At 35.2% G+C, this 18,965-nt stretch overlaps 4 protein-coding genes across 6 annotated transcripts; 1 reads left to right on the top strand and 3 right to left on the bottom strand.

The window, feature by feature from the left end:
• Nucleotides 1-1,008: 1,008 nt before the first annotated feature.
• LOC103484711 (uncharacterized) lies at nucleotides 1,009-5,146 on the bottom strand. Of its 2 annotated transcripts, none has more exons than XM_008441941.3 (6): nucleotides 4,837-5,146; nucleotides 4,436-4,498; nucleotides 2,590-2,661; nucleotides 2,304-2,470; nucleotides 1,600-1,711; nucleotides 1,009-1,452 (listed from the first exon to the last, which is right to left on the bottom strand). In XM_008441941.3, the coding sequence occupies exons 2-6, from the start codon at nucleotides 4,475-4,477 to the stop codon at nucleotides 1,231-1,233; spliced, it is 615 nt and encodes a 204-aa protein (XP_008440163.1). In that variant the 5' UTR covers nucleotides 4,478-4,498; nucleotides 4,837-5,146; the 3' UTR covers nucleotides 1,009-1,230. The 2 variants fall into 2 exon arrangements, with proteins under 2 accessions (XP_008440163.1, XP_008440164.1); XM_008441942.3 differs by having other exon boundaries at nucleotides 4,878-5,141.
• Nucleotides 5,147-5,768: 622 nt separating this feature from the next.
• Nucleotides 5,769-8,628, bottom strand: LOC103484712 (transcription termination factor MTERF5, chloroplastic). The gene is made up of 5 exons (XM_008441943.3): nucleotides 8,400-8,628; nucleotides 7,964-8,095; nucleotides 7,698-7,747; nucleotides 7,362-7,574; nucleotides 5,769-7,257 (listed from the first exon to the last, which is right to left on the bottom strand). Exons 2-5 carry the CDS (start codon nucleotides 8,023-8,025, stop codon nucleotides 6,173-6,175), a joined length of 1,410 nt encoding a protein of 469 aa, XP_008440165.1. The 5' UTR covers nucleotides 8,026-8,095; nucleotides 8,400-8,628; the 3' UTR covers nucleotides 5,769-6,172.
• A 358-nt stretch (nucleotides 8,629-8,986) lies between these two features.
• LOC103484713 (lysM domain receptor-like kinase 4) lies at nucleotides 8,987-11,499 on the top strand. Its single transcript, XM_008441944.3, has one exon. It carries the CDS (start codon nucleotides 9,368-9,370, stop codon nucleotides 11,288-11,290), a length of 1,923 nt encoding a protein of 640 aa, XP_008440166.1. The 5' UTR covers nucleotides 8,987-9,367; the 3' UTR covers nucleotides 11,291-11,499.
• A 913-nt stretch (nucleotides 11,500-12,412) lies between these two features.
• On the bottom strand, nucleotides 12,413-17,092 carry LOC103484714 (protein DA1-related 1-like). 2 transcript variants are annotated; one of them, XM_008441946.3, is made up of 12 exons: nucleotides 16,759-17,092; nucleotides 16,336-16,423; nucleotides 16,016-16,134; nucleotides 15,669-15,759; nucleotides 15,424-15,574; nucleotides 15,094-15,220; nucleotides 14,906-14,989; nucleotides 14,143-14,259; nucleotides 13,859-14,071; nucleotides 13,708-13,770; nucleotides 13,476-13,591; nucleotides 12,413-12,963 (listed from the first exon to the last, which is right to left on the bottom strand). In XM_008441946.3, the coding sequence occupies exons 3-12, from the start codon at nucleotides 16,112-16,114 to the stop codon at nucleotides 12,579-12,581; spliced, it is 1,446 nt and encodes a 481-aa protein (XP_008440168.1). In that variant the 5' UTR covers nucleotides 16,115-16,134; nucleotides 16,336-16,423; nucleotides 16,759-17,092; the 3' UTR covers nucleotides 12,413-12,578. The 2 variants fall into 2 exon arrangements, with proteins under 2 accessions (XP_008440168.1, XP_008440169.1); XM_008441947.3 differs by lacking the exon at nucleotides 16,336-16,423 and having other exon boundaries at nucleotides 16,759-16,924.
• Nucleotides 17,093-18,965: the final 1,873 nt, after the last annotated feature.

An 18,965-nucleotide genomic window follows, 5' to 3' on the forward strand; every position in this document is an offset into this window, starting at 1 on the left:
AGCCAGCCTCACGCGTTCCCCCCCCGCTCTAGAAGCCCATGGAACCTGGGCCTCCGCCCAAGCACCATGGCTTTCCTCCATGCTTGAAATGGGCGGCCCAGAACAATCCACGCCAAATCCAGCCCAGCAGGACGAAACCTCCCGTTCCATCAATTTGATGCCCCCACTCGGGTCATAAGCCCTCGCAACCAGGCTCGGCGACAGCTTAGTTGGGAATTCGTTGAATAAAAAAGAATTGTGTTTTATGTTGTTTCGATGTGGGAGAAATAGATAACCCTAGTTAAGAAGTTGCCTTATTTGAACATAATTCAAAACAATGGTGACCTTCTCAAACTCAACATAAGCATTTGTGAGTGTAGGTCTAGATTTTATTAATAATAACAAAAGTTTGAGATATAAGTTTAGTACCTAAACTTTCAAATATATATACACGTGCTAATTTTAATTGTGTCTAATATCTAATATATTTGAATCTTATGTGTTTGTAACTTTACTCTTTCAATCTCTTGTTCAAAGTATCCTGAACTAAAATAAATTAAATGCCAATTGACAAGGATAAAAAAAACTTGAAGTAAAATCTAAATTTATAATTTAATTTGTATTCTGTCCAACTATGATGATACTATAACTTTAAAAAATAAAAAACAAAATCTTAAAAATTGTCCAGTCATAAGTGGAACTAAACTTAAGCCGCCAGTTAAATTAAATTTAATACTACATCATAGTTTAGTATGCTGTTCTATATTTTGCATTTTTACAAAAAAAAAAAAAAAAAAAAAAGTTGTAGTATAAGTAGAGGTATGAACGTCTAAAAAAATATTTGAACCATCAACTGAAAATTGAAAAAAAAATATGCAGCCAATACCGATCAAGCTTATCTTAGCTTTCAATTACTCTTCTGAACAAGTGATTATAGTAAATATTAGATCTTGTTACATTATGTTCTGTTTCTGACAACTTCACCATGTCTTTTCATCTCTAAAAGAAAAGAATAATTGGAAGTGATCGTAAAGTGTAATAGCAACAGAATAACTTATTAGTTGCATCTAAGAAAAAGAAACTAAACACGTTTCCCTTGGATATCCAAGCATTGAACAAACAGGGCATCATATCTTTACAAATGATATCAAATCCAAGTTACTCGGTTCAATTAAAGACAGCCCTGATGCAATTCAATCAAATTCCCAACTAATTCAGATCTACACAAAACTCCCATAAGGGCAGAAGAAATCAGGCCTTCACTTCTACCTTCTCTTCTTTCTTTCTACTTCCCTTTCGTTCGCTCTTGCTGTTTTCTTGTTGCTCGGCCTTCTTTTGCGCTCGAATCATTGCCCGTCTTACCTGAGGCCGCATCTCTCTTACATTACGAGGTGGCATGATATAGGGCTCAAGTGGGCGGTCGCCAAAAGGGTGTTCATCTCCAGCAAAAATTCTCAGTTTTCGATCTCTATCCTGCATCAAATAGAAGTTATAATATAAAATACCCGTCCTGCAGTGTCCAATGGCTGATGAAAAAGGATGAAGATTTAATAAACAACTGATGCTAATCCTCAATTGGTAACAAAAGATCTTAAACACCAAATAAATTTAAGGACTAACATCACGCAGTTTATTTTTTGGAAGCATGCGTAACACAGCTTTACGTATGACTTCTGTAGGGTCTCTGTTCATCTGTTCCCTCAAAGTTCTTTCCTTCAGGTGCCCAACATACCTACAAGGCCACGCATAGTTGAAAACAAATAATGAAACACAGAGCACATCGAAGTGTTACTATTACCAAAGCAGCACTAAAGTGATCTCCTTCCTCTACTTTTCTGCAGACAGAAATCAAGGACTTGTTTGGATTGAATTTTTAAGAGTTTAGAAAAAGGTTTTTAAGAGAAGAAAATTCTTTTGAAGTCTTAGAAAAGTAATCCAAACAGGCCTTAAGTCATTTAGATTTAACCAAAAGCTAAACCCCTCTTTGGTAACCATTTGATATTTTGTTTTTGGTTATCTAATTTTTATCAATGTTTTTAAAAAGCAAGCAATGGTTTGAAAACTTAAAAGTAGTTTTTGGAGAAGTGTTTTGTTTTGAAATTTGGCTAAAAATTCTACTCTTTTACTTGAGAAATTGAAACTAAGAACCAAATGCGGCCTAAAATTTCAACAAAACAAATGTAGTTCTAATCTTGCCTAAAATTTCAACAAAACAAATCCTGATCAAATCTTAACTGATGAAAATAAATTAGCGAACTTCAGAGTACGTGCCAATGACCAATACTTTTTGAGTAAAACTACAGAAACATATAGTACTTACTTACCCTGTATGCCAGTAATAAACTTTTTTAGTGAGTTTTCTTCCTGTGACAGCGATATCCTTAGCATTAAGCACAATGCACATATCCCCATCATCTCGATTGGGTGTATATGTTGGCTTATCCTTGCCTTGAATCACGGTAGATATTTTAGATGCCAATCTCCCAAGAACCTGGTAGAAAAAGTTAGAGCAGCTTTCTTTGTTTCTAGCAAATATCACTACTGTTGAACATTCTATCTCATAATCTGAGAAACCAAATATCAAGTGAAGAGTTAATAATGCATTCAAACCTGGCCTTTGGCATCAAACACTCTCCACCTCAGGCCTTCCAAATTGATGCGTTTCAAGCCAGCAAGTGCTTTCTGGAACATTGTTGATGCATAGCAATGTTAATGGTTTGTGCTTGTATAACAAAAGTACTTATTCAAAGAACACCGGGGAAAGGCCAAGTAAAATAAGAGGAATTCAACCGGCTATCAATCTGATCCGGAAGACACAAGGGCAGACCAAACTCATTGAGGATAAAATCCCAACCACTATAAACGAAAGCCTTCCTGTTTCATTCTCACAAAAGTTCCTGGCTAATAACTTAGGACCAAATGAAAATTTTCCTCATTCTAATCAAATAGTCCATATAACAGCAGAGAAACTTGAGTGCTAAAATAAACCGCCCATATCCCAACATAACTTCCTTCATTATCCATGGAAACAGGCTCCTTCAACCATTGGAAAGTCCTTAGAAGTGCATCAACACAACATACAGTTTTTAAGTCTTCACTTCTCCTTCTACACAATGTATTCATATAGCAAGGGGAATCTCCTGGAATTTTGCCTACAGAGTTTATACCATCAACGATGATCACAAAATGAATTTTGCTACTCCTTCAAATAGCTTACAAGTTAATATTGGGTTCGCGGGTAAATTGCTTGGCTCACCTACAAAAGTGGGAGAACTTATATTCTAAAAAGTATGCTAAGGTCCTTTACAAAAGAGGGAAAAGAGGTCATTTTGTCTTACTACCTCTTTTATTATTAACAATAGGTATTTACGGAATCTGAATCTCTACAGCTCCACTCATATGAGACCAGTTTCAAATTTCTCTAAATCGCAAATTAATTCAAAAGATAAAAATCTAGCAATTATTAGTGTCTTGGTGCTTATCACTGATGATAGTACAAAAGCTTTGGATCCTTGGAGAAGACAGGTACCAAGCCCAGCCAAGGGCCTTCTACATTCTTCTGCCACTTGTCGATCAGATAAGTAACTTAAGTCATTGAAAAGAAGGCTGGCTTCTTCAGCTACTATAGAAATTTTCCTTCATGAATCATCCAAATCCCTATCCGTATTCTCTTTAATAATAGGATGCCAAATAGTCCTTTATAGAATCTACAAAACCCACTTGGAGAAGGGCCCTACTCCTTTTTCTAAAATTTCCTATGCCAAAATCCCCCTCATCCAACTTAAAGAAACTTGCAGGTGTTATCAATAAAAATGAAGAAAAACTAAATATATAGAAAACCGAAATTCATAAGATAGCTTAATTTTCAAACAGTACATAGAGAAAATATCATTTAATGGCTAACTTAAAACACCACGGAAGGCATGTTCGAAGTCTATAACACTAAGAATGATCTGACATAAGGAAATCTAACCACCTTACCCTATAAAGACACCATAATAACCTGAATAAAACGTAACAATAAACACGATACGACAATTTCTAAATGTTCAGAACGTAAACTACGGAAGGTAGTTTACTTTAAATTTAAAAGCATGCAGTCCAATTATAATAAATTGCATGGACAAATACTAAATGTTCAGAACGTAAACCCTAATCAAACCTAGAATACAAATATTGTTCTTCTTTATTAATTCAATGTTTCTTATCAAATAAAGTTCAGAAACGGGTCCACCAGAGTTTCCAAGCAAACAGTTCCCCAACTGTAGCATAAAACATTTCCCCAAACTCTAGCATGAGATTGTGTAACAAGAGCTGATAGAGTAGACACTATCATTTTTAAAACCAACTGACAAAGAACACGCCTAATCAAAAGCACAACTTAAATGTCCAATATGCATTCCACAACCATTTCAGATGATTAATATGTATTAGTGTAAAAGTACAGAAGGCTTGCCTTCATGTTGCCATTGATAGAACTAGCTGCTTGGCTTGCCATTATCAATGTCCTAGCTTCTCGCTGTTCCGCATCATAACAAGATATTTATCAGTACACTCAACTGATAACAATTAACATCAAAATAATTTTCCCTTAACAACAGAATCAATATTTTCAAATACAAATTTCTTCACCCACAGAGAGCAAATTTTCAGTTCCAACAAGTTTTTTTCTTTTTTTAAACTGATTTATATAAGATTAATACGCTTCCTTTTCCCCCCTTAGCCTGTGATGTATACATTCTCAATTTTATATTATCATTTAGACTGGGGGTTGATAAAAAATTTAGAAACAAAAAACCTTGATTTTCTTCTCTGTGGGTGAAGATAATCAACCAAAATCAAAAAAAAATCAAAAACCTTTGGGATCTGAACAATAACCGAAGGCGGCGCGATCTCACCAACGGCGTGGAGGGGCTGAACCTCTGTGTTTCTGAGAGAGAAATATAGAGATAAGTAACTCCGATTGCTCGGAGAGACGAAAGAGCGTGAGAAGGAAGGAGCAGCGGCGAGCTCGTCGGAAGAGCAAAGCTGCGGCAGCTGAGAGTGCAGTGTGCGGCGGCAGTTGCTAAGGCGGTGTCGGGCAAGAGGGGCGGCAGTGTGCAGTGGCTGAAAATGGGAGGGAGGGTTTAGACCATAGAGCTTCTTCTATGAGAAAATTTTAATAATTAAGAAAACGAAAAGGACTAAAACAAGTAAAAAAAAATGAGAATTTTAAAAATAATAAATTTGATAAAATATTTAGGATAACATTGATAAGCTGATATGCTTTTATAAGTAAACAATGATAGAAATTTATCAATTTTTGTTGTAGAATCCAAAATTTTATTATAGCTTGTAAATATTTTAATTTATTTTACTATTTTTAAAAATAAATCTAAAAATTAGAAAAGTTATTTTAAACTGATCAAATAATTAGCAAACGGTTAATAATAATAAAAAGTAAAATTTTATTATATTTATAAATATTTTTTTCTATCTAATTATGTTTTAAAATGGTTCGAAAAAGTCAAATTTAATTCAACTTGAAGTTAGAATTGTGCATACACTGGTGTAAAAAAAAAATCCACTAAACCTCGCTAGAAAAACTTGTTCAATTGTTCAATAAAATTTTACTATAAATAAAAATAACTTTTAAATAATAGATCATACACTAAGTATTCTTTCATATTGACAATTACCTTAAATCGATTTTTCTTTTACCATTGGACCAATCTATTATAGTTATACCCCATCTCAGTTTTAACCATCCAAATGCTTGTATGCTGAACAATGTTTAGAGAATTAAAAGATTATCTTTAAAATATAGAATTCACATTTTCCCCAAAATTTGAAATTTTGTACAATCTATGACGTAAGGACTAGAATTATTACATTGGTGGGAAATGAAGACCAAAGAGATGGATCAATCGAGATTCAATAAGGCATCTCCAGGCCAAGTACACAAAGCTCACCCCGAGCATTCCGTCTTCCCATATCCACACTTTCTCATGGAAGTTCACAGTAAGATGAAAAGTGTAGAATTAAAAAATGAACCACATGATGTATTAATCCCTTCTTATAAGCCGATTCTGTCGTCACGAGACACGGTAACTCTTGTTGCAGACCAGGCCACTGCAAGATAGTAACTTACAAGGCCAGATATCTCATCATAAAAGCTTCCCGGTATAATACTATAGTTCTTGTAGAAAGTCGGTCAATTCTTGAGAAGCAACTTGTTCACTTTCTTTATTACCACCTTGTCAAAATTGCTTTCTGATAATGTTAACAACTGGTTCAGTAACAACATCACCTGGCTCTTTTTCATAATTGCATACCTTGGTTTGATTCTCCCCTCCAAACTGTAACCAAAATATTGGGGGAATTTGATTAGCTCTGCTTTTGAATACCCCATGGTTAGAAAGAAATCCCATTTAGGTTCTAAATTATCAGCTAAGCTGAAAGAATACAAGGCTGCATATCTTGAGATCATGGTTCTAACATCTTCCATGCTATAACCTCTATCCAAGAAAAATTGTGTCACTGGTTTCAAACTAGCCTCAATACTGAGACCAAATGTCTGTGGGCAACGATACAGAAGGACAGCAGCATCGACTCCCAGAGAGTGAAAATATTCGGCCGTGGGCCTTAATTTTTCCTCAACACTATAACTCGTGATGTTTGGACAGCGGGTCAATATTTTACCAACCCTCTCTTCTGAGAGTCCCAATTCATATAGGAAATTAATAGTTGTCTCGACCTTCTGTTTGCTGTAGGTGAGAATTGCTGGAAAACGGTATATCACTTTCGCCCATTTTTTCTTGTCCACACCCAAATTTTCTAAGAATATCATCGTTGGTTTTAGATTTTCACTCAGACTAATTCCACATAACTGAGGCCTCTTGTAGAGGATAATAGGGATTTCAGATTTTGGTACCCCAAGATCAAGAAAAAACTCGATCACAGGCTTTATTTTTCCCTCCAAGCTGTAGTAAGCAAAAGCAGGGAATTTGCGAGTAATTTCTTTAATCTGATCAAGATTTAAGCCATGCTCAATCAGGTAAAGAATCTCTGGTCGGAGATTTCCAGTAGGATCTAGCTCACTCACTCGAGAGATGGCTTTTAGCTTCTTCGTGTCAATTGTTGAATTTGAGACAGGAACTGTTGTAGCAGTCTTTTCCTTAATAGGAGGGTTTGGAAAGTTTTCCACAGCATGCACAAGATGAGTCCCATGCTCTTCAAAAAGGGACTCAAGATAAGGATTCAAAGCATCTCTAATTTCAAGTGTCGTCAACTCTCGTCCTGCATAATCATGTGCACTAGGTTATAGTTTCTGGCAATGCCAGTCTATATCCAACTAAATCAAATTCAATGTGATTAGTGATACAAGTACATTGAAATCGAACCTACTAGATACCGAGATTTATGAATCAAATGAAGCGTTAAGACAAGATGGTTGACGAAGCTATCGGACTTGTTTATTGTTCTTGCAGCAATTGCAGTGCTTAGACCTTGCTTCTTTAGAAACAAGGTTAAAACTGCCTTGGCCTCTTCTTTTTCTGCTGTTAAAAGGGCTGGAGATACAACCTTTAAGTTGGCTGATCCATCTATCTCAGAATCTGCCATAATAGATCAAAACACAGAACTTAGCATGGTCAAAAGACCATACGAATTCATCAAGAGATTAAACAGCCACAAGAAGTCAATGACAACTCAACGAAACCTCAAACTGAAGCACTAACCAGATTTTGCTCGGCAAGAAAAGAGTTTCCTTTGGAATGAAACCTGAACCCTACGTAAAACAAAACTTCTGGATGACAAATTCTCAAGTATGGAGAGAATTGACAGAAAAAGAATCAAAGAAAGGGAAGCTTGTGCACACATTCTAACTCAACATTATTCACTGAATATATCTCGCAACAAACCATCGGGAGAAAAAAACATGCAAATCTGTGAAATAAGTGAAGATATATTCATTCAAGCTCAAAAATAACGAGTCAAACGGTACCTTTGAGTAGTGATGTGACTACCATTTGGCAAAAAGGAGATATGGGCGGGGGCAGCTCTCATCTCTAATAAGAATTGGCGCAATAATTCGATCAAGCGTAAAGCACGGCCACTTGTGCAATCAGCCGCAGAGCTAGTTAAGAACCAAAAAGAAAGAAACTCCATTTACAAACTCCCCCAGAAAAGTGAACCCCCTCCGTTACAATAAAAGCAAGAATCATAGAATGTGAATAAATGCTGGCAACTACGTCGGCCAAATTTAACACCACAATTTCATTACTAGCAAGAAAAACATGACCTCCTTTACATCTTTATATATGAATCATTAAGCTTTCCTCGGTTCTGGGTGTTTCAAAATTTCAGACTTGTTTACTAATTCTTTGTGCAAGTGTCTTCTAATAAGAAATTGCAGAAGAGAAGGGATGGAAGCCACTTACCAAGATTGAAGCTCTGCGGAAATGGTAACGAGAAAATGGGTGGGAGAATCGAAATAGAAGCTGAGAGACTGAAGAAGAATGGTTGAGAAGGAGAAGAAGAAGAAGAAGAAGAAGAAGAAGAGCAGTGAATGAAAAGAGAGATTAAGATTGAAGGGCAGAGAAGGGCGAAAGAGAGAATGAAGAGACGAAGGTAAACCAAAGTAAGAGAGTCGAGAGTGACAAGACAACACACGTCATGTGGGCTAGATTTAGATAATTATATACATACATATATCCTTAAAAAATAGTTTTTTTTTAGATCAAATTCATTACAAGTAAAATTTTTAAAATATTTTTATCCATCTTTTAATTTTTAATTTAGAAATTTAAGAATTACAAAGAAATAATAATTTAGTTTTTTACTTTTAAACTTATAATAAGTAATTATGAAGGTACTATAACAAGAAAATCTCACCAAAATTAAGTATGAGATTTTATTAGGCTAGGATTTATCGACTAAATCATTTGTTAGTGTTTATAAAAAAAGACTTAATATTCTTTGCTCTAGTGTGAAAAAAGGAAAAAACAATTGTAGTTGCTTCATAATGAAAATTGGGGCAATTGGGAGCCGCCAATGAAGAGTTATTCCATTACTCAAACTTGAAAACTTCTCATCTGTGCAATCTCTAGATCTTTGGTTTGATTACATAGTCACCAATTTGTTCCAAACAAGACCATAATAAACAAAGCTTGTCCCTTTTGGACTACTTTCTTCCCACTCTTCTCTATATTAAATTTCAAAATGTCATACAAGTCAACTAAAGAAACAATGACAGCACTGCCAAATCCCGCGTTGCTTCGTCTTCCCATTGCAAAGTTCAAGACCCAACACACACTTCTTCTCCTTCCTCCATCCAATTTTGACCTGTTCCAATATATAAGTACTGTTTTTGAACAAACCCCATCTGAAAATTTCCCCCAAGTTCATCATGGATTCCTTCCAATTCCATTTTTTCATTGCTTCTCTTTTTTGCTTCTTCTCTTTCATTGTTTCTCAGCAACCCTACACCGGATCCACCACCGCCGATTGTTCCGTCACCCACAATTCAACCGGCAATTTGGGTTACTTTTGCAACACCCCCAATCGGAATTGCCAATCATTCCTCACCTTCAGATCTCGGTCTCCATTTAACTCTGTTTCCTCCATTGCTACTCTCTTAGGTTCCGACCCCTCCGAGCTCTCTCGGGTCAACTCCGTCAACGCCTCTGCCACTTTCCCGCCGGAGAAATTGGTGCTTGTTCCAACCACTTGTTCCTGTTCGGGTCTGTTTCTTCAATCAAATGTTTCTTTTACAACACGAACTGGTGATTCTTACTTTGCCATTGCAAATGAAACTCTACAAGGTCTCTCCACTTGTCAATCTCTTATATCTCAGAACCCCAATATTGGTGTCACGAGTATAAAGGGTGGGGAAAGAATTCTTGTTCCTCTTAGATGCGCTTGTCCCACCAAGAATCAGACTGACATGGGCTTCAATTACCTTTTGAGTTACTTGGTTGTATTCGGTGATACTGTTTCTGATATCGCTCAAATATTTGAATCATTTGGTGCGGATATCGGGATTATTCTCGATGCCAACGAACTTCAAGGAAATTCCTTCGTCAACCCTTTTACCACTCTTTTAGTTCCCCTAAAAACTGAGCCGTCGAGCACTGGAATGAAGGAGCCTAAGCCATCGCCGCCGCCGCCGCCGCCGTCTCTGCCCACTTCTCCCTCTCCGGCCTCTAAAAGAACATGGGTTTATATCCTTGTCGCCGTTGTCGGAGGGGTTGTTTTAGCAGCTGTAATTGGGGCTGTAGTTTTCTTTGCGTGTGTGAGGAAAAGGAAGAAGAAAACTGAGCATACAACTACAGAAATTGATAGCTTTGAATCAACTGAGAAGCCATCAGTGAAAAAGTTGGATGGAGATTCTTCTTCTATCACCTTGGAGAGTATATCTAGCGTTGTTCAATCTGTTAAAGCTTACACGTTTAAAGAGCTGCAGGATGCAACTGATAATTTCAGTTCAACCCATTTGATTAAAGGGTCTGTTTATCATGGCACCATCAATGGGGACTCTGCAGCTATTAAGAAGATGAATGGAGATGTGTCGAAACAGATCAATTTACTGAACAAGACAAACCATTCGAATCTCATTCGCCTTTCCGGGGTTTGTTTTGAGGAAGGGCATTGGTATCTTGTTTTTGAGTATGCTGCCAAAGGTGTCTTGAGTGACTGGATTGATTCAAATGGTAGCAACGATGACAGATTCTTAACTTGGACACAGAGAATACAGATTGCTGTGGATGTCGCAACGGGACTAAATTATCTCCATAGTTTTACAAATCCGCCTCATGTTCACAAGGATTTGAAGATGGATAACATACTTCTTGATGGTGACTTCAGAGGCAAGATCTCAAACTTCAGTCTGGCAAGATCAGCGGGATGGGAAGAAGGCGAGTTTACATTGACAATGCACATTGTTGGAACAAGAGGTTACATGGCTCCAGAGTATCTCGAAAATGGTTTGGTGTCTACAAAGCTTGATGTCTATTCATTTGGGATTTTGATAATCGAAATGCTTACCGGGAAGGAGATTTCGGAGTTGCACAGAAAGGAGAATCTGCAGTTGACTGCCCTTCTTGAAAAGTTGCTTGATGAAAAAGATGGGAAGGATTATTTGACCCACCTGATGGATCCTTCATTAGAAGGTAACTTTCCCATTGAACTTGCTGTTCTCATGATGAATATCGCTAATCTATGCGTGAACAAGGATCCGTCTCAACGCCCGTCCATGGATGACATTGTTCAGTCCCTCTGTAGAATTTTGAGCAGTTCTTTATCTTGGGAATTGCCAGACACTTCTGTGTGACACAGCCGAACTCATAACAGATCTGATCAGAAATTCTGTTTTTGTCGAATTAGAGCCGTTCATTTTAAGTATAGGATCTTATACTTCCCACATTGTAAATCATGTATGATTCTTCTACCTCATTTTCGTAATCCAAAGCTGTACTATCGTTCGTATCTATATACAACACATCTCTTGCATATATTGAAGCTCTTTCAAGGAAAGACAAATCACCTCTTCAATTTGTCTATATATAACAAACCACACAAATTATCGGTTTGCCTCCCTGACTTTTACATTGCAACGTGTTAGTTTTATGTTACTCTTCATCTGAATAATTATCTTCGAGAGAGTAAACGTGGAAACAGAACAGGACTTACATTAGAGTAGCTTCCATTTGGCTGACTGAAGAATCCTTGGTCTTCGTAGTTCGTAGTGATATCCATGGCTGGATCTGCTACTTCTCAAATTGAAACTTGGTCTTGAGATTGAGAAAAAGAGCAGAGATTGAGATTTGTGAATCGTTCTTCTGAGTGATTTATATCAATGAAGCTTTAGACTTTAAGGACTTTTTGTCTTTATCCGCTTGTAGAGATTCTCTTTCCACTTCTCTTGTAGCTGCAGATACTCTCACAAACTGCCAATAGGCCAAAACCTTTGACAAATATTTTTTCTTTTTTCATCCATGAAATATGAAATTTGAGGGTTTTACAAACTTATTCCTAGCTTTAACTAATGGTTATACGTATATAGTTCCTACCATTTGTTAAAAAATTGATCAATCTCTGAGTTTCGTAATGTGATTTCATATAGTTCCTTTTGTTTAACACAAGTAACAAAATGTTATCTTAACCATGAAATATGCCTATTGAACAAATATTAGATGATTTCTCATAATATAACAAATAGATGATTAGAAAGAAGTGGATTACTAGACAAAATCAAAGCATGAGTTGTATACTTCTCAAAACACCTGTACTAAACTTTTCAAAGTCTCAAGTACAGAAGTATCAAACTCAATTTGTACATCAAAAAACAAAGCATAGACAAGAAAAAACCTTCATATAATGAGTTGTAAACTTTTAAAACACCTGTACTTATGACTTTGGAAACACGGGAAGTCTAAAATTCGGAAAAACATGGTGCCAATAATTCATTTCCACATCTTCATTATTAGAGGGTTATGATTAAAAATTAATCAGATATAGAACTTTTAAGTGGCATGATTATTCATTTTATTACATGTTTTCACTTTTTACCAACGTCGTACAATCAATCCCCGAGTGTTCTTTTCCTACAATATCAACTTTCAAAGTGGGAAAGTTTGAGTGAGTTTGATATGATCAAGAGTTTCCTTCAAACCATACTTGGAAACTGCCTGCTCTCCCACCCTGAACCCATCTCCATAGGCTTGTGAAGCATCCAGTTCGATTTGGCGTATGAAACATTCGCCAAGTTTCTTCTCTATTTCACTCAGTTTCTTGTCCTTGTTTGAACATGGAGGTCGCAGGGAAGAAGATGAACTAGCAGCAGCCATGGCAGTTTCAGATCCCACATTGATTTTGGATTTCAGCCACATGTGAGCTAGGACTTGGCAGATACCTTCTTCAATTTCGGGTTTTAGATTTGGATAACCTTGAAGCCTTAACCAAGCATGCATCATCTCATGTGCTAGAATGGATCCTGTCAACAATCTGTATAAAAGGAAATGTGTGTATTGACATGTGAAAACTAAGTGGGAAATCAATCGCATGCCCTTACTTTCAAAATGGACGAACCATAGTGAAGACATGCAAAGGTCTTTGTTGTCCTAACAAATAGTTTTAAAGTTGTGTCCTATACTTAACTTGCGTAGATGAAGTTCCTTGACTATTGAACAAAAAGTACCAAGCATTTCGAGACTTAGTTATGAGATATTTGGAGGATTGGAGGATCAGGAGACACATAATACGGACTTCAAAAACGAGACATTAATCAGATAAGTTGTAGCTCTCAGTATGTATGGAAGTTAATAATTTATCAAAGAACGCTCAATGGTCTTTTGTTTGAGAAGATGGTAGGAAGAGAAACATAATCAGACATATTTTAGTCTAGAAGTAAACAAACTATCGTGAAGATACATAAGAGTTTATTATCCTAGCAAACTATGACAACCCAAAAACTTAAACTTAACAAGTTTCTTGTATGTTCTGAACAAATATGGTACCTGGGAAGACCATATAGGATGAGTATAGCCGTAACTTCACAATTACGAACAAGTCTGCGTTGCTGTGTGAGTAACTTAAGGATTGAACGACTCCCAATATGTTTCCTCTCATGAATCTAATAGCAATAATGATCATGATCAGAGCAATTCAATTCAATTCAGAAACAATTATTTTAATAAAACAGTCTTATATCTTGAGGTTAAATCGAGATAAAGAGATCGAAATTCTAACAATGGGAATGGTTTGCTCTTCCGACAAGCAGAGCCCGCGAGTTTCGGATAAATGGTGATGTCCCTGATCCAAACAAATGAATAACAAATTGGTGTGACAAAAAGGGTAAGATTCCATGAAGAACCAAAAGAGAAGCTTCAATGTCACTTACATTCTTTTCCCCTTCCATGGCATTGTTCAATGCTTCCCTTTCAACAATCCCCAATGGAATTTCTTGGTTTAGTTTCATGTTTAAACTTGAGAAAAATTCTTGTACCTCATGGAAGAGAGGCTGGCACTCATTGGTGTTCATAATCTTGAAGCTAGAACAATCTGGACACAAGCTTCTGCCATCTTTGAGTAGAATGTAGTTGATTCCTTTTGGCTGCATGAAAGAGTAAGCTCACATTTGTGAGTATGGGACAGAGTGAAAAAAGAAAAGAGAGAGGGAATTACCTGTAATCTTTCACAACTAACACAATTGGAAGTTCCATCAGTTTCATGGGAAGGGCAATATTTTTGTGCCCAAAAAGGATGCTCTCCAAATTCAACCACCCCATTACTATGTGGGATCTAACAGCAACAACACAAGTGAAAAAGAAATGCAGATGATGATGGTAAAGAGGATATTGAAATTAGAACATTCTGCTATGATATCGTTAACTTTGAGGTTACGTCTACATAGTTTTTTTTTTTTTAATCACTGTGCTTGAGTGACTAGTACTGATGGTTTTTTTTTTTTTTTTTTTTTGAAAGAGACTGCTTCATCGAGAAGAAAATGAAATAAATACAAGGGCACACTAAAAAAATCCACTAGAAAGACCCAATAAATCGAAACTAACTACAAAAAGGCACTCCAATCCAACCAGATCAAACCAAGGCCATACTTACAAAAGAGCCTATTAACGAACATTCACTAGGAGGTATTAAACCTAGCCTCCTTCCATACCTCCTCGCTCGATCTCTCCACCTCTCTAGAAATTCTGTTATTTCTATCCATGTACCCCAAAGAACAGCTAAAAGTCTAGCATGCTATAGCACTTTGTTTTTCTCACAAAAAGACGAAAAGAGGAGCACTTCTTCAACCACCTCTTGAAGTTTTTTCTTACTTGTACATCTAGGCCAACTAAGTTTTAACTGATATGATACTATGCTTGATATTTTAGTAAGAGAATCGATATGCAAACATCACAATCATTGAAGACCTGAAATTACTTACAAAGTTGTTGCATACATAGCATTTAGAATGCCTCATATTCCTTGGACAAGATGTGTGATAAGGTCGATTTTCAGACATGCATAACTGTCACAAATCATCAGACATATAATCAACAAATTTAAGGATAGATTACTTAGGATACCACAAATTTAACAAAGTCCCAGATTTCTTCCCTCCTTTAAAGCTACCTCATCATCTTTGATTAGTCGTTTGCAAGTATGACATATGAGACATTCTATATGCCAAACAATACCATTATTTTCGAAAACATGTTCATGTATGCTTATCTCGGCGTTGCATCCAGCACAGAGTATCCTGCATAAAACATGCTGTGTGTCAAAAAAACCACACGATTAAGTGGTCGAGTTAAACATGTGTGTGTGCATTTCTGTACTAATTAAGATGAAGCCTAAACAGGTCAACCATTGATAAAAACAAATTTAGAGAGGACAGAGTTTGCAGAAATTCAAAAACAAGAGACATGCATAAAGTTAAATATGACAAGTGGAAAGTTTTACTTGGATTCAGAGGCCAGGAAAGGTCGAGAGGAAGAAGCATGTGCACTGTCATTTGAAAGAGAAGACTCCAGGACTAAGCTCAGTTGCATTGCATTGGCGAGCTCCTCATCTTCTTCAATTTGGGATGTGATGGCTTTCATCTTCTGTTTCTCTAAAATGATAACATTATTCATCAAGAACTTGAACAAACTCTAATCAAATAAGATAAATGCAACAAAACTTGAATCTTTAACATCATCACTTACCAATGATCAATGCTTCCCGCTTTACAACTTCCATTTCTGAGAGTGATATTGCCTTAGCATAATCAACTTCCTCTTGATCATATATGCCACCCTACAGTTTAATTAATACAATATAACAAAATAAACCACCGTGTTACTATCAAAAAGTGCCTTCCTTTAGTTGCATTGATCTAGAACAAAACTTGTGACAAAAACCGACTTTTTAAATCGAGACAATTTCAATAAATCAACTCCCGAAAACAACTCGGAAGATGATTTCAAAAGTAATTTTGGAAGCAATGGATTTAAGAAGAAATGATAAAAAAAAAAAAAGGAGTAAATATATAGAAAGTGTTGCTTAATTTTACATTTAAATGTTGAAACAGGTGCAGAAGTGACAAGTTCTCATATCCATTTCTGCTGTGATTATTTCTTATGGTACTTCCAATATTGCTAGTCCACTCCATAGTGTACGGATGAAATCAACCTGCAACAATTCACTATTTTATTCATAGTATGAAAAAGAATTGAAATCAAATCACCAGATTAAGGATCTAATCGCATTTTTTTACTTTAGCATTTAAAACAGGAATCAAACAAGTCTCATCTACTTTTTGTATCTAATTACATTACAAATTCAAAACCATGACCTTCAAAAATATTTGAACACAAGTCAAAGTAATATTACCTATATCACTTCACAATCTATTATGTTTAGTGCCTTAATTGCTGTCTTAACACTCTCAATATTTCAACACCTTCATTGTTCTGATAAACTAGTCAAAACAAAAAGATCATTCATTAGAAGTACTCCATACCAAAAAAAAAAAAAAAGAACAGCCCCTCAGTTTCTTTCTAATATTTTCCCTTCAAACTACTGTAAAAGTTTCTAAATTGAAAAAAAAAAATCATATAAACCAGATTACCCCAACTTGTTTCTTTCTTCTTCTCTTCAGTTAAAACATGGTGAAAATGGGAAAAATTGCCAAAGCATTGCCAAGAAGTGATGTTTTTACTTATTTTCTACTTGCCCATATAAGTTAAACTCGAAATTCATCTAAACTCGAAATTCATAATAAAAGAAAGAAATTTATGAGAAAAAAAATCATACCTTGTTTGCTTGAAATGAAGATTGAGAACCCAAGAAGAAGAGATGATGTTTAAAAGAAGGTGATTTCAGTCAAGTGAAAAGAGGGAGAGAGAAAGAGAGAGGAAATGACTGAGGAATCTCAAAGGTAGAGACTTGATAAGTTATATACACAAAATGAGATCATAAAGAAGTCATAAAACATGCACATATGTCCAAAGACTCATTGATCAAAAAGGAAACTAAAAAACACAACTATGAAAATTATTTACTTTTAACAATTGCAAGATACAGATTGAAATACTTTCATTATTTATCTCTCGTACATCTAACCGTATAAAACTATCGGCGTCTAAATAATTTATTGGAAAGAGATAGCAAGAGAACAAGAGCAATAATTCTTTTTAATGGGAAGGGACTGTTCATGAAACGAGAAGCATTTTGAAAAGGAGAGGTGGGGTATGAAAACTACTTGATCATTTGTATTTTTGCATCTTCTTTTCAAAAGGGGAAAAAGGGAGGAAATTTGTAACTAAAAGATATTCCAATTATGAGATTCCAAAAGTTGAGTTTGCCAATAGAGTTTGGTTTGGCAAAGGGCAATCTCGCTTACTATAATGAAGGTTCCTGGATGATGCCTAAAGCCATATATATGATTTTGTTCTTTTTCCACAACTTCACTTCATTTGTTTTGTTGTGATGTGTCTGCATTCTCCAAAATGTGGATGAAGTGATAAAATTTGCACTATAAACAATTTAAGGATTAGAAGTTCACCAATAATAACTTCAACTAAGTACTGTAAATCAGTTGGACAATGTTTAGGTTACCAATATGAAATGGATTGATAGCTCACTTAGGATTTAGGTTATGTGTTAAAAATACGAAAGTAAGAATTATTTTAACCCTCCATTTTGCTTGACTAGTAGAATTTACCAACTCAATGGTTAAAATAAACAAGTCTTCCTTACTTCAATGTTTCTAAAGATTTCAACAATTACTTCCAAGGATTAACTACGATGACCTCCTCGAGCATTTAGGGAGATTGGTATCACTTTACCTTTACGTACACATCTATGAGTTCGTGGATAGATTAAGAATTTGACAATTGTGTATTTTATTTTATTAATATTTTTGTTTTATGCATAGCCCCTGAAAATAGTGTTTTTTTTTTTTTAGATATTGTTTATTAGGGAGGTAGCTGAAAAAACACAGCAAAATCTTGAATTAGGGAATATTTGTCATAAAAAGTCTAACAAATGATCCTTGAAATGTAAATGTAGGCATTTTTATAAGTGACTTGTGAAAATTATACAATGTTATATGGGTTGGGCGGTCCACATAGCCCAATAGTATTGGGTCAAACAAAAAGCCCAAATAAATAAATAAATGAGATATTTGCTAATTCACCCTCCAAGTTAAACCACCAATAATTTTGAAATTTATAGAGTGAATTTCTAGAAATTACTAAAACCTTTTTCCCTCTCTATTCAACATTACTCATCTAACAATAAATGAAGATGAAAACTGATATATTATGTACTAAAGTATCATACACATCTATGTACTTTTGTTAGGTATATAACTTTTATGCATTTGACTATTTCTTTCTTTTTTTCTTCATCTCGATTTTACGTATTTTTTACTCCAAATTAACTATTTAAAAAAATCTCTTATCCTCGTCTAGAAGATTTTCTTAAAAAACAATCGAAATAAGGAAAATTGTCCGAAGCATTTATAAAAACATTTGAACTATTAAATATATTCGATTAATTTCAAAATTAAAGAAAAATAAAGTTAAGAAAAAACATTGTATAAAAACATCTATTATTATTGATAATAAAATAAAACACACGTACTAGAAATATTATATTAATTCAACACGACAAAGATGGATTACTATAGTAACTTATACGAATAGAGTGATACACACGTGAATTTAAAATGTTAGCAATACATTTAAATATATATAACTACTTTTTTCAAGAAAATCCTAAATATCCCAAAACAGAAATCAAATCTTTTATATTGGGATCTTTACAACTTTGTTTTAAAATTATTTGCATTTAGTTTCCTTTTCTAATACAACAGAAGAAGTAGGAAATTTTGAGTTACAATCCTCTTTTATACAAGTTATTATTATTATTTGATATAAAAGAGTTGAAAATATTTGAATAACAGTCGACCATCTACACATACTCGAGTTTTATCCTACTAATTAAAAAGAAAAACA

Source organism: Cucumis melo, chromosome 8 (genome assembly GCF_025177605.1).
Source record: "Cucumis melo cultivar AY chromosome 8, USDA_Cmelo_AY_1.0, whole genome shotgun sequence".
Taxonomy (NCBI): domain Eukaryota; kingdom Viridiplantae; phylum Streptophyta; class Magnoliopsida; order Cucurbitales; family Cucurbitaceae; genus Cucumis; species Cucumis melo.

Excerpts from the sequence above, each read along its gene's own strand:
- LOC103484713 (XM_008441944.3), top strand. The coding sequence starts at position 9,368 with ATGGATTCCTTCCAATTCCATTTTTTCATTGCTTCTCTTTTTTGCTTC.
- LOC103484712 (XM_008441943.3), bottom strand. The coding sequence starts at position 8,025 with ATGAGAGCTGCCCCCGCCCATATCTCCTTTTTGCCAAATGGTAGTCAC. Across the intron at positions 7,748-7,963 it reads AGTCACATCACTACTCAAAG|GGTTCAGGTTTCATTCCAAA; the intron begins GTACCGTTTGAC and ends TGTTTTACGTAG. Across the intron at positions 7,258-7,361 it reads TAAATCTCGGTATCTAGTAG|GACGAGAGTTGACGACACTT; the intron begins GTTCGATTTCAA and ends ATGATTATGCAG.
- LOC103484711 (XM_008441941.3), bottom strand. The coding sequence starts at position 4,477 with ATGGCAAGCCAAGCAGCTAGTTCTATCAATGGCAACATGAAG. Across the intron at positions 2,662-4,435 it reads CTATCAATGGCAACATGAAG|AAAGCACTTGCTGGCTTGAA; the intron begins GCAAGCCTTCTG and ends ACAATGTTCCAG. Across the intron at positions 1,453-1,599 it reads CAAAAAATAAACTGCGTGAT|GATAGAGATCGAAAACTGAG; the intron begins GTTAGTCCTTAA and ends TATTTGATGCAG.
- LOC103484714 (XM_008441946.3), bottom strand. The coding sequence starts at position 16,114 with ATGGAGTGGACTAGCAATATTGGAAGTACCATAAGAAATAATCACAGC. Across the intron at positions 15,760-16,015 it reads ACCTGTTTCAACATTTAAAT|GGTGGCATATATGATCAAGA; the intron begins GTAAAATTAAGC and ends ATTAAACTGTAG. Across the intron at positions 12,964-13,475 it reads ATCCTATATGGTCTTCCCAG|ATTGTTGACAGGATCCATTC; the intron begins GTACCATATTTG and ends CCTTTTATACAG.